At 36.4% G+C, this 25,623-nt stretch overlaps 1 protein-coding gene across 3 annotated transcripts in view; it reads left to right on the top strand.

The window, feature by feature from the left end:
• The window catches only part of myom3 (myomesin 3), an 84,639-nt gene that overhangs the window by 9,223 nt on the left and 49,793 nt on the right, over positions 1 to 25,623 (top strand). For all 3 annotated transcript variants that reach the window (XM_028471589.1, XM_028471588.1, XM_028471590.1), the window contains 7 exons: positions 5,721 to 5,849; positions 10,581 to 10,685; positions 18,498 to 18,651; positions 18,717 to 18,874; positions 20,087 to 20,179; positions 21,411 to 21,499; positions 22,736 to 22,780. In XM_028471589.1, coding sequence (XP_028327390.1) covers positions 5,743 to 5,849; positions 10,581 to 10,685; positions 18,498 to 18,651; positions 18,717 to 18,874; positions 20,087 to 20,179; positions 21,411 to 21,499; positions 22,736 to 22,780 — 751 coding nt within the window. In that variant the 5' untranslated portion in view covers positions 5,721 to 5,742. The remainder of the gene's footprint in view (positions 1 to 5,720; positions 5,850 to 10,580; positions 10,686 to 18,497; positions 18,652 to 18,716; positions 18,875 to 20,086; positions 20,180 to 21,410; positions 21,500 to 22,735; positions 22,781 to 25,623) is intronic.

Here is a 25,623-nt window from a genome sequence, read left to right as displayed (position 1 = left end):
AACGAGAAAGTCAACAACATTTAATGGCAAATGTATTCACATTGTCTAAATTAACGGGATGTTAACTTTTCTGTTCTCATTTTCAATAATCAATACGTTATCAATAAAAATACGTATTAGGATTACCTGACTGTTTTGCTTGTTTTTTATACTTACAAATAACACAATGTTAATATAAAAAATGAGGTTAAAAGAGCAGTGGTTGAATCTGACACTTTCTATTTTAACTTGATGATTATCATGAGGCTTTCTACAGAGCTAACGCTACATGTGCTGCTGCTGCAGTGAATGCTGCCTGAGGGGTCAGGTGGTCGAGGGTGGACACAGTGAGCGACTCCTTCAGAATATCTCCAACTGTGTTAAAGCCTAAGTGTTTCCACACACTGCGCCCATTTAAGCAAAATGCACTGCTGCTCTCTGGGTCTTTTCTGTCAGTGACGCGACTGAATTTGTAAAAAACCAGGACAAATCAATGGTTTGGGGGAAGTCGACCGGGACATATAGGACATAACCCTGAAAACCGGGACTGTACCAGGTAAATTGGGCGTCTGGTCACCCTACCTCATGCGCGTGACGTCACAGAGTCGCAGAAACATCTTTAATATTAAAAGCGCTTTTGAAACACATCCATTTAAAGTCTGCTGTGCTTAACAATGTCTTATTTCCTTGTATCGATGCAGTGAATTGATTCCCTTTTTAAATGATTTTAGATTGATTAATGTCATCCAGAAGGCCAACTAGGCGAGCACAGATTGATCTAGTTAAATCGCAGGAATATAAGTCGATTAATCAATCTCATGGATGAATCATTACACCCTTAGGATTTAGAATTTCTGATCAACAATCCTGATTTATCAATTGATAAATATCTTTCGAAAGGTTTCTGCTCATATGTTTCTCCTGAGAGTGCTTTGTATGGCCCGTTAGAGCCTAATGGCTGTTGTTTAATGGCTTTATAGTGGATGTACCACAAAACAACCCTCCAGAGACTGCATAAAAAGAAGCTTCAACAGTATTTAGGTAATGCAACAGTAAATCATCTCCCTTCTCTACAGGATATGATTTCTATTATCAGACCTGGAGACAATTTTTTTATTTTCCTCAAGAGACCAAAAGCTGCATTGTGGGTAAAAAAACAGAGGAAAAAAATGCCCCCAGGCTTTTTCTTTTTTTCCTCCTCCAAGGATGCAAGATCAAAGCCATACCATGGAGACTGATCAATTTTAATGTGCCACAGGCTGACATGCCATTGAGATTAATGCAGTAAACTTTTTTTTAGCATTATTATAGCTGTTTTTTTTACAAGTTCAACAGTTCTATAATGTGACGAACAGAGATAAAATGAAATAACATGTTGTGAGATAACTGCAGTGGTTGAAGTTGGAAAGGCTAAACATGATTAATGGTTAGCTACAGTACAACGGTCCTCATTTGATGAATTATTAGTGGCTCAGCAGTCCCCGAATGAATGACGCGTTATAATACATGAGTGTAGTGCAAGAACAGCCACAGATGTTTGCATGACTTTGAATATTTTGATCATCAAAATGATTTATTTGCTGAAAGTTATTGCCTTTCATGATTAAAAAGAAAGGACTTTTGTTGATTTAATTATGTACCAATTCATATAAGTACCCTAAACTCGTTTAGCAAACATAAAACACAATAACTGCTCGAGAACCAAAACCGCCCCACAATCTTGTATACGCTGTAGTTCTCATCTATCAAACTGCGAAACGTTAGCCAGATTTATGACCTCGATATGTATATATATGTATAACTTAATACATATTTTAAAACTTGCATACACTTGAAACTCTATGCAAAGTGCAAACAGGGCATTGGGAAATTAATTTATTCAAAATATTTTTTTGACAACAGGGAAATCAACAATTTCATAAGTTGGAAATTATGTAATTAAATTATGCACCTCTGATATTGTGATGCATTTTTAGCATTGATCGTAAAGTCCTGGTTAATTAGTGGTTCAATGTTGGCCTCTTCTCTGAAAAGCACATACCCATAACGAATAATGTTTTTCAAAGCTTCTACTTGACCTACATGGTGATTTTTTTTTTTTTTTGTTTCAGATTGAAGTAGGACCCTTAGTGGTTACATATGATGTGAAATTTGGAAATATATGATACTGAGTGACAAATCATGTTTTAAATACACAAATCTTAGTCCTCCCAAAAAAACCACCAGAGATTTTCATCAAATATAAAGCCAATTCTCAATAGGGAAGGCTACAAAGGCATCGACTCAAGCAAATTTGGTGATAATAATAAATATGTATATTTTGTGCTGCATATTTAGTCATTTTTGCTTGTACTGTTATTGTTGCATCTCAGACCAGTCTCACGAGGGAAGGTAAATTAATCTATCTACTGTTTTCTGTTTCAACACGATTATCTCATTTGTTTTATGCTGATAGGAACAAATATACTTCTGGAAGCAGATTAGAACCAATTTTGATGTAGAAAATAATTTTGGGCCAATCAAGAATGTCAAAATGTCGATTAAAGTTGAAATATAATGTTGATATTAAAGTCAAAATGCAAGATTAAAGTAAAAATTTCAGAAATAAAAAAACAGTGTTGTGATAAAAGTTTAAGGTTTGCTAATGAAGTCAAATCTATGGAAGCAGACTTTGGCCAGTTCCCCATATATGACAACTGTCAACATCAAAACTGGCCCTAATCTGTTTCTGTAGCTCCTCAATAGCAGACGGGACTGACAGTAGCAGCTGTTGGTACCAGAGCCAAAACAGCCATCTTTAGTGTCCTTAAAGAGATCACAACACAGTGTTTATGAGCTAAAAGAGAAACAGTCTTTGTTATTCAACCCAACTTCGACGTATAGTCGCATTCATCCACACACAGCGTTTTGCAGCCGCAATCTTCTGTTTGTCGTCATATGGTGATTTGACCCTAGTCAGCTTCCGTAGATATAGCTTCATTAGCAAACCTTCAACTTTTATCCCGATATTGTATTTTGAGTTTACCTTTCAAATGTTGACTTTAACCTCGTCTTTTCAACTTTAATATTAACATATTTCAACTTTAGTCTCGAAAATTCAACTTTATTCTCATTATTTTGACTTTATTCTTGATTTACCGAAGTTCATTTTTTTCCATCAGAACTGGCCCTAATCCTCTTTTGTGCATATTTCCTGCTGCTTGAAACAAATTTGATCTGATGTATTTAAAATGAACAGTAACCTTAACTATTTCCTCCAGCCCTAATCCTAAACACGCCCCCCTCGCCCAGATATCCAGAAATAATTTTAGTGATTTTTAATACTTATCTATGCAGGCAGGATTTTTCTTAGCTGTAACACATCATTTTCTATAACTCCTCCTATAGTGCAGTGGTCAAAGCCTCTATCTTTCATAGAGCCATCAGAGGTTTGATTCCCTGTGTGACGTTTCCCATCTGAAGCATATATTTATTTTTCATTCTTTTAAAAATACTATTTAATTTTGTTTTTATTTTTTGCTCTTTTTCACCCAAAACACCAAAAGGCAAGAAGAGAAATAACTTCTAACTGAAATTCCTCGTTTCACGATCCGATCATGGCTGCTGGACTAGAAATGGCAACTAGTTATTCCTATAATAATGTACTTTTACATGTTCGTTTGTAGTAATCTGAAATCTAAAAGTTTCCATATGTAGTCGTTTATCTCTTAATCTTTTCCAATTGGGCTTCAGCTAGACAGTTTTGACAAAATTCTAAATAACATGAACTACTGCATTCCAGATGACTCCACTGTGAGGTGATTAGTCTGGTTATTATAAGCAGATATGTAAAATAATAACAGACTAAGACGCTCACACAACAGCTCTGTTGGGGTTGAGTATAATTCAGAAAACTACAGTTCTCTACCACAGGATATGTTGTGAGCTGAAAAACAACAGCTCAAAACCGCATGATCCAAACGTTTGAGACAAAGGAGGAAGGAGGATTCAGAATTTTCTGCTAAATCTGTATAAATTAAAATGACACACTGTACGAGTGGCCAATTGTGAGCCCTCCATTCCTTTCTTGGGGAGATCTCAGGACATTTGAACTGAATAATGCATTTCTTTCAATAAAGCTCGACCACCATTGACACGTATAGGAATTCCAGTCTGAATGAACTACAGAATGTGACAAACACAAAAAACAATCGTTGGCTAAAATTTTAATAATCTAATTTGCAACGTAATCAATGTCTTAATGCTATTATGTCGTCAAGGTTATTAAGATAATCATTAGGCAAAAACACTCTACAAAGGGCAGCTTTGTTACAGTAAAATAAAATCCACAGCCAAAATAAATATTAAAACAATAAACCCAATTAGGACTATTAACGTGGTTTTAAAAGGACCAATACAAATGGGATTTTTTCCCCAATGAAATAAATTGGCTTGATGTTTTAAAATGTACATTTTTGAAGAAATCATTTTTTCTGGTGCATCAAACTCTACATTCATTTAAATGTGAAATTATGAAGCTTTAGCTGAGTGCTTCGATCACAGAATGAGCTTTCTCTTCTCTATTCTCTCTCTGTCTGTCTCTGTCTGCGCTGTCCGGCAGTTATCTGTCTGTAGAGATGACAGTTCCTAAACTGTAATACCCAGAAAAACCAGCTTGTGAAATGTTGACTGATGATATCTCTCTATCCTACTCTTTTTCCTAACCCAGTATAGAAGCAGGTGGCAGCCACTGTTGAGTCTGCTGCAGGTTTATTCCTGTTCAAAAGAGCTCTTACCCTTTATCAAACCCTTATTGTTACACACGTAAAAATGTCCAGTAGTTTTTATTTTAATAGCTATTTTAGGTTGTGCAAAAAATAAATTTCCACGTGGAGAGGGCGTTTCTTTTCTCAACTTCAGGGAAATCCTCCTCTATACCTTCAAACAAATAAGATAAAACAAACAAGATCTTATCTTTTACAAGTTATCTTCTGTATTTGCTTCATCTTGTACAGGTTATGGGGGTCTATCTTAGGCCCTATTAGACCCAATGCAGGGTACACACGCCACAGTAGGCCACTCTGTTGCTGGGCCATTGTAATATGCACACTGGGCACACTAGTCCTACTCAACTACCCCATGATGCTTTGTGGGCGGAATGTATAATTGTCCTTGACCGACTTCAAACTAAGTCAAACATCCCCTTTTCAAAATAAAAGTATCTCTTCTTATCTTCCATTGGTCTTTTAAGGATTTTGTAAATATGGCTTTTGTTTTGAAGTTACTTGGAAGTTCATTCGGTAGCACAATGGAGGGTCTTCGAAAATGAATGAAATGCGTTTCCGCAAGTTTCATGGATCATATGAGCACATGTTGATATTCTACTTGGTCACTTTCTCACTTAAAATGTTTTCAGAACTTTCAAAGGTAGAGAATCAACAGCGATATTTAGCCTCATTGTGATTCAGGTTTTTGTGGTAGATTCGTAATGCAAGTTGGGAAACTTGGGAGTATACATCAGTGGAAACGCTCATCATCCTAATCATACTTTTAGTATATAGTAGACAGTATATACTCATTGTGTAGTGTATAGTATGGAGTGTGCAAAAAGCTGTGGGCTGTTTACAAACAACAAACAATCACTAATACAGTTTGTCTGTCCAGCGACTCCCACTGACTTGGTTTTGTAAAAACCCAGCGGACGCCCATGTATTCTCACTTTAATCTCACGACTCATCCTCTCTCCTTCATCCTATGTTCAGGTACCCACTGTAAGACGTTACCATGGAGACTAGAACGGTGACGCAGCGGGAGCAGGAGGAGCAGTTGTCCCAGTTGTCTCACAGCATTCAGATGTCCTCCCAGATCAAGAAAAAGACCTTCACCTCCAGGTGCATCCATCCCTCACATAATGCATACCGTTAATGTAAAGCAGCAAGGACATGCTTTTGAGGGTTTTTTCAACACAAAAAATGAAAAATAAGACGTTCGGACAAAAGTTCCATAACCATTTTTCAAAGAAGTACACAATACATCTTTTTTCCCTGCACCATGTCAGCAAACATCAAGATCCAAGAACAGGCAGTAAAAGATTTCAAAGAAGATAACTTTCAGATATTTTCCTGTTCTATCCACCTTTTGAAAATGGGCTGCAGTGACTTACTTTGAACTTGAAAGGATTTAAGAAAAACTGGGAATATATTTTCAGTTGGTCTTTTTATAAGCTTCTCTGTAGTGTGGAGAAGAACTTGACTTTTTTTTATTTATTTTTTTTTAATCCTGCTGTTATCCTTGGGGTTAATTTGACCCCATTCAATTTTTAAACCTCTAAAAAATGCATGACTACGTTATTTTTGCTTCCATTTTCATGAATTTTCCTTATTTTGTGGGGACTTTAACATGACGTTTTCAGTTTTCTGTTTGCATAGATTACGCATCGGTGTCTTTTGGGGTCAACTTATTTTGAGTATTTTTTATTTATTTAATTTTTTCCAGGTAATTTTATTGGGTTTCATATTTATTTTTACATATATTCTTCTCAAGGTACATACAACTATTTTTTGACACTAAACTGTAAATGCACAAAAAGAATAAAAGTAATAATAATAAAACAATTCCACTGTATACACAAAAAATGAATAAATAATATAGCAAAATGACAAAATTATATCAGACAAACAAAATCAGGTAAATATAGTGAATTACACAAAAATATGTAATTTTAGATATACAAAATAATTATGGTGTTTTTAAAGTTGGTCGGTACGACCCATTAATATCCCATTACACAAAACTGTAAAATAATGGTCCTGCAAAGATGACATATTATTAACTAAAGAGAGAAAAGGGCCCCAAGTCTTATTAGAATGGTCTCTTCAACCTCTTATACTGAACTTTGGGGTCAATTTGACCCCATGCAGTTTTTAATGGATAATGTTTGTAATGAGAGATAAGCATAAAGTGCCTGATACACAAATTTGGTTAACATATTTTGACTAAATATTTGATGTTGCTTTTCAGGGCTGGGGTCAAATTGACCCCAATAATAAAACAAAATGTGTGGGTAACAGGAGGGTTAAAAGGAATGGCAAAATGATTATTCACCATTGTGTAGATATAATGAAAAATGTTCTGTTGCCATTACCAGCTCGGTAATAGAAACAGTTCTGGTATAATATACCCCTGTTGCAGAGTCGCATCAAGTTTTCCATCATTATTTTGATAAAAACTTTTTTTTTTTTACCTAATTAAAATCACACCAAGACTTTATGCAAACAGATAAAGACTCAATTTATTAACAAATAATTTTAGATAAGAAAATGAAAGTTTGTTTTTTTGTGGGGGGGGCGGGGGGGGGGGGGGGGGGGGGGGGGGGGTTAGGGGTTGTCATAGTTTGGTAGAAAGATAACAAAAAATAAAAATTTAGTTTTGGATCAACAGTAAATATTTGTGGGCAGAGACAAATCAAAGTCTTTATAATTCAAACTGCAAACACACACATTCTCTGTCCGCTTGTACTGCGGTGGATGACAAGAAAGACAAATATCTCAGTGTGAGCCAATGATCCTGGATGATCCCAGTGAGATCAGACATAAATCACTTCTGGTTCGCTCTAATAGTCTCAGGCCAAATTTGGGTTTATTTTCACAACTACCCCCAATGCTGTGAAATATTACACTAGGGTTACCATTAGGTTTCCAATCACTACAGAAGAAAACTAGAATTGGACACATTTGTCTCTTTAGGGGATGATGGACACGAATGGTTAAAGCAAGAGAGAGCAAAGAGAAAAAGTTGAAATGCCAGAGAAAAACTTTATCGGGAGCCCATATTTATTTAAAGATGGCCTATGGGTAGGTTTATCTAACTGGATTTTCAAAGTTTTGTATTTTTATTACTAATAAGGCCCCAAACAGTGACTGAAAACTCTTACCTCCTAACCCAGATATAGGCAACTGGTGGCCTCGGTCTAATTTCATGCGGCTCCTAAAGTAAACATACAAAATGACAGAAAAATACACGAAACAAAAGCAAGAATGCTTTAAAAAAAAAATACAAATAATGACAACACTGCAGGAAAAAACAATAGAAGACCAGAAAAAACACAGAAAATACTCCAAAAACACACAAAACTACTACAAAAATGAACAAAACAATAACAGTAATACACAATTTACTCCGAATGACACAAAAACACACAAAGTGACTCAAAAAAGTATACACAATTACAGAAAATAAAAGTACACATAAAGACAAGCAAAGCACAAAAAATGACTCTGCAAACCCACAGTACGAACAAACAAGTAAAAGGACAACAGAAATACCCAAAAATTACTCCAAGTAATGCAAAATAACATAAATACACAATATGACTCCAAGAAACATACATTTTACACAAAAAATACACAAAAGAACAACAGAAATGCACAAAATGCATTTTTTTTTGTATTTACCAGTACTTAAAATAAGCTTTACATCTGGGATTTTGCTGCTGCTAAATAAATTAGTGAGTACAACTTCAATCAACGGTACTTCTACTTGAGTAAGATATATTAGTACTCTTTACACATACGAGCCATGTAGTATTTCAAAATGCAGAAGCATGTCAGAGTTCCGTGTTTGTGTCCCCATACAAGCATAACTCCAGGCTGTATACCGGTGCTCTATCGCACAGCTTCACATTGTATTATTCAACAGGCTGAATTACACAACCTCAGCCGAAGCAAAGTCAAACAAAAGAAAAGCAGAAGTTGTCCTCTGAGAACCATGAAATAGGGAAACGTCCCCGGCTACAAACAGAGGAAAATGAGAAGTTGTCGATTTGCATTTGCCATTTGTGAAGTGTGTGGTTTAAAGCCCTGCCTGAGGCTTGATGTCGGCAGCGGTTTATATACCAACGCACCTGTGTAAACGCACAAGCTGAGCTCATCTAATCCTGTATTTACTGTTTTAGTTTTGTTAAACTTAAACCGCTGTCAACTTAATGTTTTTAAAGTATTCCTTCACTACTATTGTTCTTCTAGTGTGGCTATTGTAACTCTTAAAGCTTCTGTTGTTACCATTGCCCTTTAACCACAACACACAGTGTAACCAACAACAGTTGCTCCTTATCATTGAGGATGTGAAGAGAAAAGGTCACACACTAGTTTGTTGTTGCTGTTCTTCATGCAGACTTAATGAATCCATTATGACTCCTGTCACAAAAAAATGTTTTAAAGTTGGTTCTTTTATTTTGTCTTCCACAAAAACATTTCTTAAATTCTCATAATTTTGGAAAATAGATTTTTGCTAAAAATTGCTACAATAGGCCAATGGAAAGAGAGATGAACGGTGTAAATGAGTGCAGTGGTGTACCAATGACTGGATACTGGTGATCTGCTTTTCATATATTGTCAGTAGGGATGTAACGATTAATCGTAAGTCAGTTAAAAATCGATTCATAGGTATCACGGTTGATATCAATTTTCTGACAATTGAATTGCAGTACTTTTTTTAACCAGCAGAGGGCGCCATCCGGAAGTGTTGGCGACGGGCGGAGTCTGCTAATACTTTCTTTCTGGCCGCCTTCCACTCTTAAATATGTTAATAAATGATTCATTACCCCTTTAGCACCGAAAGAATATTTGTAATATTACTTGAATATCTGTAAAAGTCACATTTTTCTATTAGCTCTGTCTGCTAGCATCGCATCTCTTCTTCACTGCAAGATATCTGCATGCCAACCGACCACTGGGTTACCAGCGCCCTCTGCTGGTCCAAACAAATATGACGTAAATCAGTGCAATGACGGTTTTTTTAAAGTCCAATTGTTAAGGCACAAAATACATTTTCAGTTGCACTTTTAAAAGAAAAAGAACTATTATGCAGTTTTGCATTGTTTATTATAGAACCAGAATTTAAATTAATAGGCTTAATTTTCATTTGTATTATTCCTTTATTTATTTAATTCAAGATTTATTTTTAGTTAAATTGCATTGTTTTTAATAGTTTATCAAGGAATTCTTTTGACAATGAAAAATAAAAGGAAAATAATACAGTATTTTCTAGTTTTTTTTCCCAAAAAAAAAATTTGTCTACAGTCCCATTTTGTAAATGAAAAAATCGTGAGAGAATCGTATCGTGAATCGTATCGGGAGTTGAGTGAATCGTTACATCCCTAATTGTCAGTGCTGTTCATTGTTATTGTTCTCTATCTAACTGGATAAAAGCAAAAAAGAGAGAACATACAGTAAATGGAACGAATAGAAAAACAAAAGCTTCTAAATCTTGTTCCAAAAAACATAATGAACAGTAAGTAAATTTGTATTTTTATAGTGCTTTTCACAGATACAATCACAAAGTGCTGTACAGGCAAAAATGAAACTAAAACAGCAGCAACATCACAAAAGGATAATAAAACACAAGATAACCTAAAACAACAGGAGGAACATCATAAAAAGATAATAAAAATTAAAAGCAATTTAACCAAAAGCCTTTCTGAAAAGAACACCTCATTTGAAGGTAGAAAAGGTGTCATAATCAATGAAAAATAACAAATCATCATGCTCATATGTACACTTTTACTTGTTTCTATGGAAAATATCAATAAGTGACAATTAAATTGTGTTTCTCCCCCCCCCCAGTGATGAAGACGCTTCTCACTCTGATTTCTTCCCCATCATACCAGCTGATGTGATGTCTGTTAAAGAAATCCTCGGCATAGAAAACTTCCCCCGGCACCGCACATGGTGAGACTTTTGTGAACCTTTGCATTGCTGTAGGATGGGTATAATATAGACAGACTGATATTATACACCTACTGTGTGTATGGAGGTTTAAATACTCCATGCAATAATCATTTGGCCTTATCACATTAATCAAGTCATTGTTTACTGTTTGCACAAACTTCTCTAAAAACCTGATTTAATCATGTTTTCAGTTGGTGCCATAGGTAAGAGCAACCTTGTGAACAAATGAGGAAGCTTTAAGCACAGCAATTACATTTTTTTACAGTAGTGCTCCAAGCAGTCTGGGAACCATTTTTATTAGTAAACCATTTAAAGTATTTTGGCAACAATAACGTCAAACAAAAAACCTCACAAATGAGGCCGACCCTGCGTTAAAGAGGAACTTTAAAAAGCTTCCTCTGAGGCGAAGGCCACAGATTTCATGTCTGTTCTTATGGTTGTTATTGGTTAGTTTATAGAATAAGGCCACAGCATTACATTAAAGCATGGGAAAAAAATACTCAAAATTCTTACAAAATCCTTCAATTTTCCTCAAATTATTACATAACATTTTCCTTTATTAAAGAGAAATTGGTCCCAAAAATCTAAGAAGTGAAGAGCAAGATTTATTGCTCCAATATTGTCGGTTTCTTACATATTTAGTATTTTATGAAGTGCAAACTAATGCACAATGTTGTTGAAATGACTTGTTTTCCTGGAAAAAATCTGTGGCTCACTTGAGATCAAACTGCTCCATATTTGGCCCCTGAACTAAAATGAGTTTGACACCCTTGAATTTAGGTGTAGATTACCTTTATAAACATTTGAAATAATCTCTTTGTATCTGACACGCTGATGTGTTCATTTAAAGTTGGTATGCGGTGCAAAAAATTCTTACAATTCTTTAGATAATGTTTCTACAACTCCTATAGAAACACAGATTGTAAAGAGTGTTAAATGAGGACACTTTGTGTTATTCTGGGTGAAATTCCATCCTCAGAGTGGTAAACACATTATGTATTCAGAAAAAATAGCAAAAACGATCAGAGCTCTGTAGTTGTCGCAATCCTGTAAGAACTCTGACCAATCCCAGCCATTCGGTCCTTATGGAAAGAACCAATCAGATGCCTTCATGTCTAATCTGCGTTTTTTTTTTTGTCTATTCTCTATTATTATTTTCTTAAGATTCATTTTTAAAGACCCTTTTGTCCGGCTTTCATTTACGGTAGCCGTAAAAGCTCCGAACACAAAATGAAGAACCCCACAAAACACCCTGAGAGCTCACAACACGAAAGCAGTCCAGTAAAAATCCATGAAGAAGAGTGACAATAACATTAATACATTAAAAAAAAAAAAATCCATGAAGAAGAGTGATGTTAACTCTTTCAGTGCCATTGACGTAATATTACGTCATTTACGTTTTTTCACGGAGATTACTAGAATACACCCTGACGGAGGTCCCTCATCAATATCTAAGATGTAGTGACCAACTGTGCCCTGAAGGTGGTAGCAGTGCACCTTTAGATGAGAGATTAGCCACTGATGCTACCATTAGCTAAGGAGGAAGAAGCAGGAACGGGGGATATTATGTCGCTACGGAATCATATTGTGGCGTATCCAGCAGCTCACAGCCCCACATACTAACACAGAACATGTGTGGACCTGAGTGGATTATTCATAATGTTGCCATCGTGAGATAAAACCATCAACTAAACGGGTAATCTCTGCGTTTGTGGAGAATGACGGGGGGAGAGACTTGGAGGAATGCCAAAATGCAGTAAAATCCCCATTCAAGCCTGACATAGGTTGCAAAATAATAATCATTTTGCCATCAAAAGCCCGGTCTCAGTGTTGTTTTTGTAGTTTTATAGAAGGAAACCAATGCTAAGGGCGTCACTAAAGCAAAATAAATAAATAAATGCTTCAGTCACTAGTTTTTTCAGAAAAATATGTTTTTCTGAGCTTTATGTCACAAATTAGCGATTTGTGTGAAACTTTCCTCTATTCAACTGCGAATTACAGAAGAACAAAACAAGCGAGAAACAAAATTATTTTTTCATATAAAGAGACTTTAATCTTTAAGAATCAGAATTCAGATTGTCATCGTACAAAATATTCTGTGGGTCTTTAAAAATCAGTCAAAATGCTCTAAAACGGCTGGCACTGAGTGGGGTAGAAATTCTGAAATTGTTCTGGCACTGAATTTGTGTCAGTGCCCAATCATTTCCCAGGCCTGATCCTTTCCTCACTCTTCTTCGTGGATTTTTACCGGACTGCTTTTGTGTTGTGTTGCAGGGTTTGTATTTGTGTGTGCGCTTTAGTTCAGAATCAGAATCAGAATCAGCTTTATTGACCAGGTACAGTTTAGAACAATACGAGGAATTTGACTTGGTAGTTGCAGTGAAAGAAGACACAACACACCGGAGCAGCCATTTGCGGCGCCCACAGTTTTGCGTTGTTGTGCGCTTTTACTGCCACTGTATTAATGCAACTCTAGCCACATTTCACTGAGCCTGCTGAATAATACAGTAGTCTGAATTAAAGGGTTTATGAGGACTCTGTGTTTTACTTTGAGGGGACAGTGTAGCTATATAAAAAAAGAGTATAATCAACAACAAAATGGCTAAAATAAGTTTAATATGTTTGCAAATGGAATTCATTCAAGGAAAACCATTGACCATGAAGCTCCATCTGTGGTCATTGACAATTGAAAGCCATTTCATTCCAGCATGTAGTAAAAGACTTCAGGGGATGCAAAATAGAAACAAATGAACCACGGGATAGTCTTTCACAAACAGAGGCAAAGCTTTTACTTTTTCTCCAGAGGGACTTATTTCCTGAAACTCGATCCACTCCACTTATTTCTGGCTAGAGATTTGGTCAAGTTCCTCTGGTGCTTTGCACAGCGGTCTAATATACAGTGCAGAAGATTTACCAGAAATCAGCTTTTTTTTTTTGTTTTGTTTTCTCTTTTTGTGCACACTTCCTGGTTTGCTGAAAGGCCAGCTGGGTCCCTTTTCACTTGCTGCTCCACAGATGTTATGAAGCTCCAAAGCCACGGCCATTCATTCAACTGAGTCATACAGTGTTGGACAAGTAGTCATTCAGAAAACAAGCTTTTAGGGTTTGCTTCTATTTTTGGTGCATATGGAGGAGGAAGCGGCTTCTTTCAACTGAGAACACCAAACTTTTCAAAACATATTCTGTAATACTACATTAGTTAAATTTTGTGTCATTTTCAAGGTTTTTAGTTGTCATTTGTGCTCATGTGAATATACAGAGGGGAATTATATTATTATTATTATTATTATTATTATTATTATTATTATTATTATAATAAACTCAAGGCCCGGGGACCAAATCCGGCCCTTTAGAGCATCTTCTACGGCCCCCAGGAGGAAAGCAAAAAAAGTCAGAAATTACCAATTAATTCAGTTACAGATCTTTAAAAATTAATATAGAATATTAGCAGGGCTCACATTTCCCCCCATCCTAACCCTTATCACAGGACGGCAGTCATTTTTAATCTCCAACTGTCAAAAAAAAAAAAAAAAAAAAAATATATATATATATATATATATATATATATATATTTTCCCAAATCCTGCAATTTTCTTCAAATTTTTCCACAAGTTTTCCTCAAATTACTTAAAAATGCATCGCAAAATCAAATAAATTGAAAGTGAAGATCCTGCAGGGATTGATTTTTTTTACTTATTGCTTTGATATTATCAGTGCCATAAATATTTTATCATTTATCTATATGTGAAGGTGCAAACTAGAGCATAATAATGATTAAATGTTCCAGTCTAAAAGTGTGATAAATTGAACCATATTTGGCCCCTGAACTAAAATGAGTTTGACACCCCTGGTTTAAACAGTTAAAACATTGATTTTTTTTATTTTCTTTAGATGTTTTTTTGGACTGTCATTTTTAGGAAAACTCTCCACGATAGTCTATTAGATTAAGTTTTTTTTTAAAGAAAAATCAGCTGAGTAACTTTTCTAAAGCAGCATTATTACATAAATTTGATGGTTCTTGTATGTCATGCTGGAAATAAGCTTAAAAGCCTAATTTGCTCCTATCAGGTCATCTGTATTTAAAAAGGATTATTTGATCTATCTTGTTCAAGTCTTGTTATCATCTACCCAGGACAGAAATAGAGCTCTTCTGTCGTAATCGTAAAGAGAATGTCATGGAAGTAATGACAGAATCCCAGATGAAATAAGGTTAAGGTCACTGAGCATTGTAGCATTAATTGTCTTGATTTGCTTTTCCAAATTCCGTCTCCAGCTGAGGGGGCACCTTGTCCTGTTATATCCATGTTGGGATTACTTCACTATCTGGAGGCTTAGCAGCAGCTTTTTTTATGTTCCGCAATGCAAATAAAACAAGATTAAAAACTTTATTAGAATGTTGACATCATTTACTTTGACAGAAGTCATCAATGATAGAAATAAAACAGATGTTTTGATATTTATGGGGTTTTTACATGATCATGAAAAATGGACAGAAAACATGGAATTCCCATTTTTGAAATGGTAAATGTAAGGCTAGAACCAGGAAAAAAAAGTTGTGCGTGTGCAGAATGTAGAGTGGCTCCTATCAAGCTCATTAATATCAACTTACAGTATATACTTAAAATATCATAAAAACTCAGACATTTACTCGTATTACTAGTAACACAAAATTTGCAATTATGTTAGGCCTTTCCCGCTTTTTTATGTGTTGCAAATTTGTTTTGTTACACATTATTTTTCACAGTAAAAAGACCCATTTTTTCTTCTCTGATTTGGTGTTTTTGTGGGATTTTTAAGTTTATTGCATTTTTACAGTTTGTCAAAATTAACAATTAACTATGAATTCATACAGCTGAAGATGTGCTAAAAAGAATAATTCCAAACAAGGCCTGCTAAACCATTTTTATGGTGAGACGTCAAAGGGTTAGGGTTAGGGGGTTTGGAGGGTGGGATTTAAAATAGAAATAAAACATCCTTCATTCAGATTTTATCTACCAACAACATAACATATAATTGTCAAATTCATTTAAACCTAAAGTAAGACTCCACACACTAGAATCAATAGTTGCAAAACTGAAAGGTAGTCTTATGAACATTTTTTTTTTCATTCTCAAACTAATTTATAAAACACAACAGATATAGAACAGAACATGTTGTTTTCTTTCTTCTTTTTTTTTTTTGTTAGCAACCAAACAGTTCAAAAATCTCCTTTCTCTCCACTCCACAGGAGCACTACACTTTTTAAAAGCTCTGAAATACGGATGCATTACACAGCTCTTTATGAACTACTGCTGTGATAAAATGAAACAAAGCAGTGCAAAGCAGTAGTGAGAAAACGCAGCTGCTTCTTAAAAGTTTCCGCTCTGTGGCCATACGGAAACCTGACACCACACTGTCTGGCTACTTCTTGGCTCATTTGCATACTAACAGTGATTGGATGTTTTACTGAGGGCTGAGGGGAGGTGTCTGTGTGCGCTCACAGCGGAAGGACAAAGACGAGAGGAAGCTGAAACTATTGTCTTCGTGTCGCCTTTTTGGCGGATTTTTCCACTACTTCTAAAATTTTGCTTTGAGGGGGCAAGACATTTATTTGAGGGGACGCTGCCCCCTCTTGCCCCTGCGTAGAGCCGGCCTCACTGATTGGTTGTAACATTTTTAAAAACCAATGGTACTCCGGCTTTCCTTTCCCTGCCCCTTTCTTGGCATATAAAGTGGTACTAGTGACGCATTTTATTTTACTCCTGCACTAGTTAATCAAGTCTGAGTACATGTACTCCAAATTTTAGTATTAGTAGCTAGCTTAACTATGTTTGATGTCACGATTATCGAATTTATGCTGAAACGGCTTTCCATTTATGAATCCGCAATTTCCAGGTTGGCTAAACTATTTAAATTCATCTAAAAATCCAGTTTCTAACATATTTAGCCATGTATTTGGTTTTCTCCAGCTGCATGTAAACTCACTGACTGTTACAAATATATTTTCTCCCTAAATATACACTATATATGTATTTTGTAGTTTTTTGTTTTTTTTTTCTGTAAATTTCAGTTGATTGGGAGATTATTTTTCTTTTTGCTGTTTTGGCATGAAGGAGATTTCCCCTGTTCCATCTGGTTCACAAAGATAGAATTTTGCCAAATACTCTCAGGCTTCTAAACTGCATGTTACTTTCCAAATTAAATGGTTTTGTTCTCTTAGCTTCAGGTTAGATCATGCAAATGAAGCTTTTTCTGTTCTATAGGCAAGGCAAGGCAAATTTATTTGTATAGCGCATTTCATACTCAAGGCAACTCAATGTGCTTTACATGATAAAACATTCAATTGTTTAAAATCAATAAGAACATTTAAAATCATCAGTAAAATCAATTAAAATCATCATGACATCAACAACATGAATAAAAATCTCTCTCAATCATATGCAGTAGAGAAAAAAAGTGCCTTTAACTTTGATTAAATCTCTGTTGTTCTCAAAGATACAAATCACCGCTAAACGAAAGCTTCGTAGCTGCAATGTTTAATTTTGACCACCAGCACATTATGGGTACAAACAATATGCATGTGTACAGATTATGCAAGCATTTCATCTCACTGAATATTCCAGAACCTTCGTAGAGCCAGTCATGCTCTGGTGCCCTTCCAAGCTTACAGAAACATTTCACTGATTATTTAAGACTCAGGTTCTGTTGTGACATTACATTAGACAAAACACACCCTGGGTTAATGAAGCTATTGGGAATGTCAATCAAAGGAATATTTAGGATGCACACACCCCTCTGGAAATGAGAGTTATATATCAAAATGCTTGTGTTTAATTGCTGGCAATATTCATGATTGTACGAGCTGCTGGTGTGCGTATGTATGGCCATGCATATGGATGAAGAGTAAAGTATGCAGCCATGTGCATGTTCTGTACATACGCAGAATCCCACAAGCCGTGCCATGTGTGTATGCATTATGAACTACCTGTGGGCTAACACAGGCTGTATAATGAGTTTAAAGTGCCGTGTGGCACAAGCTTCCACGCACACGTCAACACTAAACCATCCGCACAAAGTCGCATCCTATGTTACCTTGCCACAGGGATAAAAAGAAGATGAAACACATGCCCCTTTCTGCATCATGTCTCCATGACAACCAAACTTGATGTAAAGGAAATCAAGTGGGTGACATAACTAGTCGCTCTTTGAACCGTCGACATCTGAAAGAATTCTGGATTGGTCGATCAGCGTTTTCAGTGCCAAAGGCAAAAAACTTTTTTTTCCATGTTTGAGAAAAGACATGTACACTAAAGCAGGTCCTCAAAGTAGTAATAGGCTCATTCCATGTCATTTCAGCACATTTTCAGGACATCACACACACTTTTACCAATTGTTCCTTAATTATTAAATTGGCACACAGTGCAAATTTGTAGTTTGATCGGATGAGTACTTTTTGAGATATGGCCAATTTAGGGAGGGGGAAGTGGGGGGGGCGATTTTTGGACGTCCTAATTTTTCTTCCATTTTCAGCTTCCAGAACCAATGCATATATTTTCCTCTCTCTGCATGACTTTAAGAAATGGCTCAAATCATTCTTTAAAATAATTCCTCTATTGCTTTATTCTTCTGTTTAGTTTAGAGCTCTCACAAAGTTTCAATTTGCAGAAACTCTAATTATCTTTAAAGTTAATCAAGAATAATGAATTGCCAAGGTTACATTTGCTGCTTCTCTGCGAGAGATTTTCAGTTTGAATAACATTATTTTAAATCAAAAGCCAGAATGTATCATGAAAAAGAGAAATCCTGTTCAATTATGTATATTTTAACCACCAGGGAAACCCTGATGGAAACCATGACTACTAATGAAAAGTACCAGCGACAGAAGTGGACTTTGTTTGGAAACGAGGCCGAGAAGACGGAGCTGGCCGTGATCAGGAGCCAACGTGTTTTACGTACACGTATAGATAGGATGGCTCTTCGTCAACAGGTATCAAACTTTGAATCAAATATACACACAATGCATTCAATAACTTCTTTATTTCTCTTTTTCAGGCTGAAAAGAAGGCAAACTCTCACATCAAGTACCTGGAGCAGCTGAGTCGGAAGGCCCCGGACTTCCTGATCCCTCTGAGGGCCCACACAGTGTGGGAGGGCATGACGGTGCTACTCTGCTGTAAAGTTCAGGGCTGTCCGACCCCAAAAGTCTCTTGGTGAGAAAGAAACGTCTTCAGTTAATGCATCAAGTCTCATGATCTCTTGTTCTAATGCACGGGTATTCACCCAGCCCATTCCTCAAACGTAATCTGCCCTTGGGCCATCTATCAATAGTTCGTGAATAAATTGTTTAATGTTCGCTAAAAACTGTACACACGCTGCTTTGCGACACTTCACGGCACTCTGACAGTTTGCAGCACTTTGATGTTTTTTGGCACTGCTGCTTACAGCGCATATTATGAGAAGGGTCTGTTGCATATTATGGGAAAGGCACTTCAGATAAACAGAAGGCATGACACATTCAAAGGAAAATATACAATGTTTGACGACCCACATCAACTGTGACTACGGCTATCCACCAGGTTCAGATGCTTGGCAAATAAAACTGTAACCACTTCAATGATTTAAACTACCAACAAAGCTTGGTTATCTTCTCCCTGCGCTTGCACGCTACAGCAGAAATATGATCAAAAACAAACAAAAAGTCTCTGGGGTCAACATAAATGTGATATAAAAATGGGGTCATGACTCGGAAAAAGCTTACCAGTTGTATAATACCTTGCCCTGTATTAGGTGTAGATGAAATTCCACTATTAATATTATAGTTGCCTTGATAAAGTGATAAACACTAGCAGAATGGTAGAGCTGAAAGAGTTCACAAAGTTGCAAAAGGAATCATAAAGCAAGGCTTAAAAATGACCATTTTACATTAAATTCAAGTCGAAAAACAGCAAACTTTGAACGTTGGGTACAGGTTTTAGTCTAGAGCTACACATTACTAAAAGGAGAGAAGCAAAGTCAATGTGTTGCTGACAAGAAAAAACTTGGTCAATGACACTCCTGCGTTGACATCCTGTGATGAATATCACACGCGATATTAATATGAAATCACCCGCAGTAATTCAGGCAGTCTGCCAGACTGTCGACCTTGATACGTCCACTCCTGTGAGACCTGCTGATGAAAAGGATTGTGGGTGCTCAGTATTCACCTTTAGATCTCCTGAACTTCTGGCTGATGGGTTTTGCCAACACATATGGGAGCCCAGCAAGCGGTAAAGTTGTGCTCCAAACAATGGTTCGCAGATGGTAGAGGGAAAGCTCAATGCCTTTACCCTCTCACTGTTTGACATTTCACTGATACTCCATTATTAGAAGGTAATCACGGCCCTGCACTCATGTCCACAAATCTAACTCAACACTTTCCACAGGTTTAAGAATGGAAAACCTCTCATCCCGTCTGCCCAACCGTGGAATTACAGCTTTCAACAAAAATTTGGTTTGGTCTGCCTCCAGATCAGAAGGTAGGTCACCTGTGCCTGTAAAAAAAAAAAAAAATCTGCTGCAATCTTTAGCAACATTAATAGTCTGGTCTAGTATGAAATTTGGCACACTTGTGGTTTTTGAATTCAAATCTGCCAGGAACAGGAGCCAATTCTCAATGGGGTCGCTCTATTGGACCATTCAAAATGGTGTCCACCCAAAAACAGTTTTTTTGTTACTAGCCAACCAAAAGTCACATAATTAAAATAAAATAAAAATTCAAAGGTTTTGGACAAAATAGAAGCCTGACATCCAAGATCAAGATTTCCCTAATTGATGTACCAAATCAGGCAAAATATAGAATGAAAAAAGCAAGAAACACATCTATCAGTTAAATGAACAATGTATTAATATTCCTGTCCAAAACCTTAGAAAAGTGTTTTGAATTTTTATCATGTGACTTTTTGTTGGCTCGTAATAGAAAAACCTGTTTTTGGGGGGCTGTCAATTTGAATTGTCCAATTCAAATTGCTCCAGCTCCCGGTAGATTTGAGTTCAGCACAATTCTTGCCCTAACAGGCCAGACGATAATGTGTTTGAGGGTTGTTGTGCATTTCACGTCAGAAGTGCAGGTGATATCTTTATATTTCAACATCTCAGAGTTAAAAAAAAATCTCTTGTATTGTCGTGGCTGGTTTTCAGATATCCTCTGGTTAAACCCATAATGTTTGCCCTGTGTGATGAACTCCACACTGAGACAGCTTTGTTGAAAAAGTCTTTATAAAATTTAAAAGGATGATGCAATTAAAAAATACAGAGACAAAGTCCCGTTCCCCGGAGGGGAAGAAATGTAAAAAAAAGCGTGTACACCAGTTCTGTGAAAAGGGCTTTCTGTCCTTTCATTCCCCAGATAGCACACAGATGTATAGTTTTTTTTCTCTAACTCGCCCAAAGTTTCTGTGAGCTGGTTCCAACCGGTTTGATAAGGTTGACTCATGCCGACTCCAACAGTTTCTTTATCAGAAGAGAAACATTGGCCATGTGTCCTTGTCCTGGTTGTGTTCCCGAGATAGTTGTTTTCTGTATAATCTCTTGACAAGTACAATGAATAATGCAGTCGTTGTGCATAAGCACATGAAAAATTGTACACATGAACACACATTTGATGATATGATGATAAATATAATAATTGCCGTAACTGTATCCTGCTGATTTTAGTGTGACAGTTGGAAAACTAAAATGCATGTCCACTGTGTGTATCTTCTACCAAAGGTGCTCTCCTGGTGATGCTGGCGAGTATAAAGTGGTGGCAAAGAGTTCCCTCGGTGACGCAATGACCTTTGGAACACTCGTGGTGAACTGTGAGCACTGTTTGCTCCACTTTGTGACAAAATCATGCCTGTTTTTTACATTAGAAACATGTCACGTTAATAGATTTGAACCAAAAAAAAGTTGATGTCAGGAACAACATCAAAGCCACTGTATTTGTACAATATGCTGATTTTGCATAAAGTATTCTAATTTTTGATTGAATCTTTTAACCTCAGATTTAATGACCTATAAGAAGGATAGGAATGAAATCAAGATCGTTACGGGCCAAATAGGCCAAGGTTTAGTTAAAGATGCTGCGTCATCTACGAAAATATACAATTATTTGCAGATGACCAAGCCCACGGTTGGTGACTAGCGGTCAGCCTTGGTACTAGCTGTTTCCATTACTTTTTTTTTTTGCAAACTAAAAGCAATATTTCTAAAGTTTCGACAAAGTATAATTGCGCTTTGAACTTGTTCATTAAAGGTTGTTTTGGAGTTTCTTAACTCCTGCGAAATCTCATCTCGCGAGACTTTGCTGCAGGAAGATGGACGCTCAAAATGTCATTGTAACACTCTGCATTACTTGTTTGCTGTCTAATATGGCAGTGATCATTTTAAAGTATAATGCTACGACATGTCTCAGTATCTCTTCTGTCAACACACACCACGCTGTGTGTTCTCAGAGAGGTGTGGTCATGTGACCTGATACGTCACGTTCTGACTTGCATTTGCGGAACAAGTGTTTTTATTGTGATTTTGCGACACATTTCAATATCGAAACATCTGAAAAACCTCCTCGTGAAAGTGTAAAAACTTCATAGCATTATTTTAGTGGGGTTTTTTTGCGCATTTCCAAGAGTAACGAAAGCTCAGTGCTCATTGCTTGACTTCATCTGGCAGGATATGGAATGGAAAGAGAGAAGACCTACAGAAAGATTGGCATCACTGACTATAGTACTAAGTGACAAGTATCTTCTCCGTTAGCAGATGATGTAATGTCGTTTAAATTAATGGTGTAACAGGTGTAGAGCCTCCAACTTTCCATGATCATGGAAAACGGAAGGAAAAATCTAAAATGAACTTCCTGTTTCCATCTTTGAGAAATGCAGTCTTCTTTTTTCTGTCAACCTCTTAAATGTTAAAATAGCCCAGGTTCATGTAATAAGTGACTGCCCCTTGTTGGATTATTTTCTCTGTATCTTTTACACCTTATCATTTTCTTTTACTGTCCATATCTCTGACCTTTGCTGTCTTCCTCCAATCTGCCCTACTCTGCCTCTCAGCGTACCATGGAGCCATGGCTGGATCCGATCGTTCACAGAACATCAGTGAGTTTCAAACCAAGGCTTCAGGAAAACTCTCCTTATTCGGTTATTCAGCATGCAAGAAATCCATCCAATCCCAACAATCATGTCCTTTAGCAAATTTATCTTGACCTATTCACACCACAAGCTTCCCAAAAGGCTTCAAATGCACACATACAGCAACTACCAGGCATTAATGCACCGACTACATACGGACACCTAACATCTAGACACTGAGCTGTGGAAAACATAGGCTGTGTTGGAAATGGTATACTAAAGTACTACTCATACTAAGTCATAATTAGTATGAATTGCATTCACATTATTAGATAGTATGGAAAGATTGAGTATGCGAGAAATAATCAGATGTTTTTAAGTATGCACGGTGGGGAACACTAGTCATACTCAACCGTCCCATGATGCATGGCAAGCGGAATGTAAAATCGTCCTGGGACCAACTTCAAGCTAAAAGTCAAACATCCCCTTTTCAAAACAAAAGCATCTCTTCTTGTCTTCCATTAGTTTTCTGTCAGGCTACTGTAAATAGGGCTGTTGTTTTGAAGTTAACCAGAAGTTTCCACGAGTTTAGTGGATCAAATGAGCACATGTTGATATTCTACTTGGTCACTTTCTCTCTTTAAATTGTTGATTTTCCACCTTGGAAAGTTCTGAAGAGATATTTAGCCTCAGTGTACTTCAGGTTTTTGTCGTAGGTTCAAAATGCATCGTGGAAAATTGGAAGTATACTTCAGTGGGAACGCTCATCACCCTAATCCTTCTGACCATACTTAGTAAATAGTCGACAGTATATACTCAGTTTGTAGTGTGTAGTATGGAGTGTGCCATTTTAAACACAGCCATAGTCTTTCAATATGTTGCTCAACTAAATAAAAGGAACCCTTAAACAACACAATGTAACCAGTTCCAAAACAACACTGAATATGAATTAATTTCATCTATTTTATTGGTTATTTTATTCCATTTGAAACTTGAAAAACTCATAACAAGTTGAAAACCAAACAAATTTTAATAGAACATCTTGTAACTTATATCATGAACTCAGTCCATCGACTGTCCCTGACTAACGTGTGCACAAACAGCACCGCCAAAGAATAATGGGTGTCAGTAACCTACGGATACATCCAACTGATCCACCAAGAACCCTAAACTCCAAGTCACTGGCTTTAAATTCATTTTCTTAATAAATAATTTTTCTACTCTGAACTTCCATCAACAGCTCTCTCACTCAACTATTATCAATGAAGAACCTTGTTGAGGCTTCATTGGTTCTGGATATTTGATGAAAATTTATAGGAGAATACCTGAAAATCGTAAATTTTAGTCCTTGCCTGATTGTCTACGTGATTTCTCGTTAATAATTTACATTAATATATGAAACATTTTCTACTTTTTAAACAATATCTGCACCTTATTTTTTAAAATACTACTTCCCTTATGTAAATACTTGCTGCTGTTTTTCTTTTTTTTAATCCTGCAATACGAGCCAATGCAACGAAATGTCGTTCTTATCTGTACTGTACATTTCAGGTTTGAATGACAATAAAGAAAGTCTAAGTCTAAAAGGAAACAACAGTTTGATTGCATCATGCAAAGTTTCAGATTTAGAATACAATGGAAGTAAAGGTGAGTGAAGTAATTCAGTAAGTTTATATTCCAGACAGACAATCAGAAGAAATTCTAGCCTACAGACATCAAAGACTGTTGCACATGAATATCTTTGGAATGAGCTGAGGATTTCTCTTAGTATTCATAACATAAAACACCAGAATGACTATGCATGATTCTTTGATTGTGTTGCTACCTCTGGTTTTTATCTTTTCAGTTTCACGTCATGGTTCCTACGACACAGTCTCAGAGTGTTCAGAGGAGCGAGCAGCATACGTCAACAATAATGAGTTGGTTTCATAATACCAACATTAACGCTACAGATAGAGCTCTGCTTTTAATGGTTCGCCAATAGTAGTGCGTCATTGACATTTGCAGCAGTCATCTATAACATATTGAATTATATATCTTACATATGGTTCAGGTCTCTTTTCTGTAACCTTTGATAAACCCATCAACAAAAGACCAGCTTACAGCTCCAGGCCAACTACGAACCTGTCACTGGTATCCAGGTTTTTGACATGTGGGCATTTCTTAGACCAGTGCTTCTCAAATTGGGGTATGTGTACCCCTAGGGGTAGGCAATGGTTCTTGAGAGAGAGCGAGAGAGTGGAAAATTAACAAAGTGTCAGTCTTGACAGAAATTAGAAATAAATCTATTCAGGAGTCAATAAATTAGGGTTTTTTAACCTTGGGATTGGGACCCCATGTGGGGTCGCCTGAAGTTTCTGAAAAATTAAACATTTTGAAGTGTTTTATTATTTCAAAAAAATTAAAAACATACTTAAAAATCAAAATCTTAAATCAAATCAAATCTAGCTTTATTGTCATTTTTCCAACCATACACAGTAGTGCAGACAAGATGAGAGAATGTTTCTCCAGGATCCAGTTAAAAACATACATATCTTCCATACTATACATGCACGCATACTGACACACACACACATCCCTGAGACGTCTTTATAGTTAAATAAATAGTTAAACTGTATTTCTATGCTGTCACTTTGTGAATCTTTTTATATCAAAATGGGGACACGATCCAAAAAAGGTTGGGAACCACTGCACTAAATACTGTTTCTTTCCACTTATTTACAAAAAAATGATTCAAAATGTTTATCACTTGTTCATTCCATCATTATGCACTATTGTGGTTTTTAAATAGTTTTCTAAGCAAAATCTTGTAGTCGGACAAAGGGGGGGACTTGAAAGAAGAGAAAAGGGGGTACTTAAGCCAAAGAAGT

This window comes from Gouania willdenowi, chromosome 16 (genome assembly GCF_900634775.1).
Source record: "Gouania willdenowi chromosome 16, fGouWil2.1, whole genome shotgun sequence".
NCBI classification, from domain to species: Eukaryota; Metazoa; Chordata; class Actinopteri; order Blenniiformes; family Gobiesocidae; genus Gouania; species Gouania willdenowi.
Note: the sequence above shows the minus strand (reverse complement) of the source record. Positions and strands in the feature narration are given on the sequence as shown.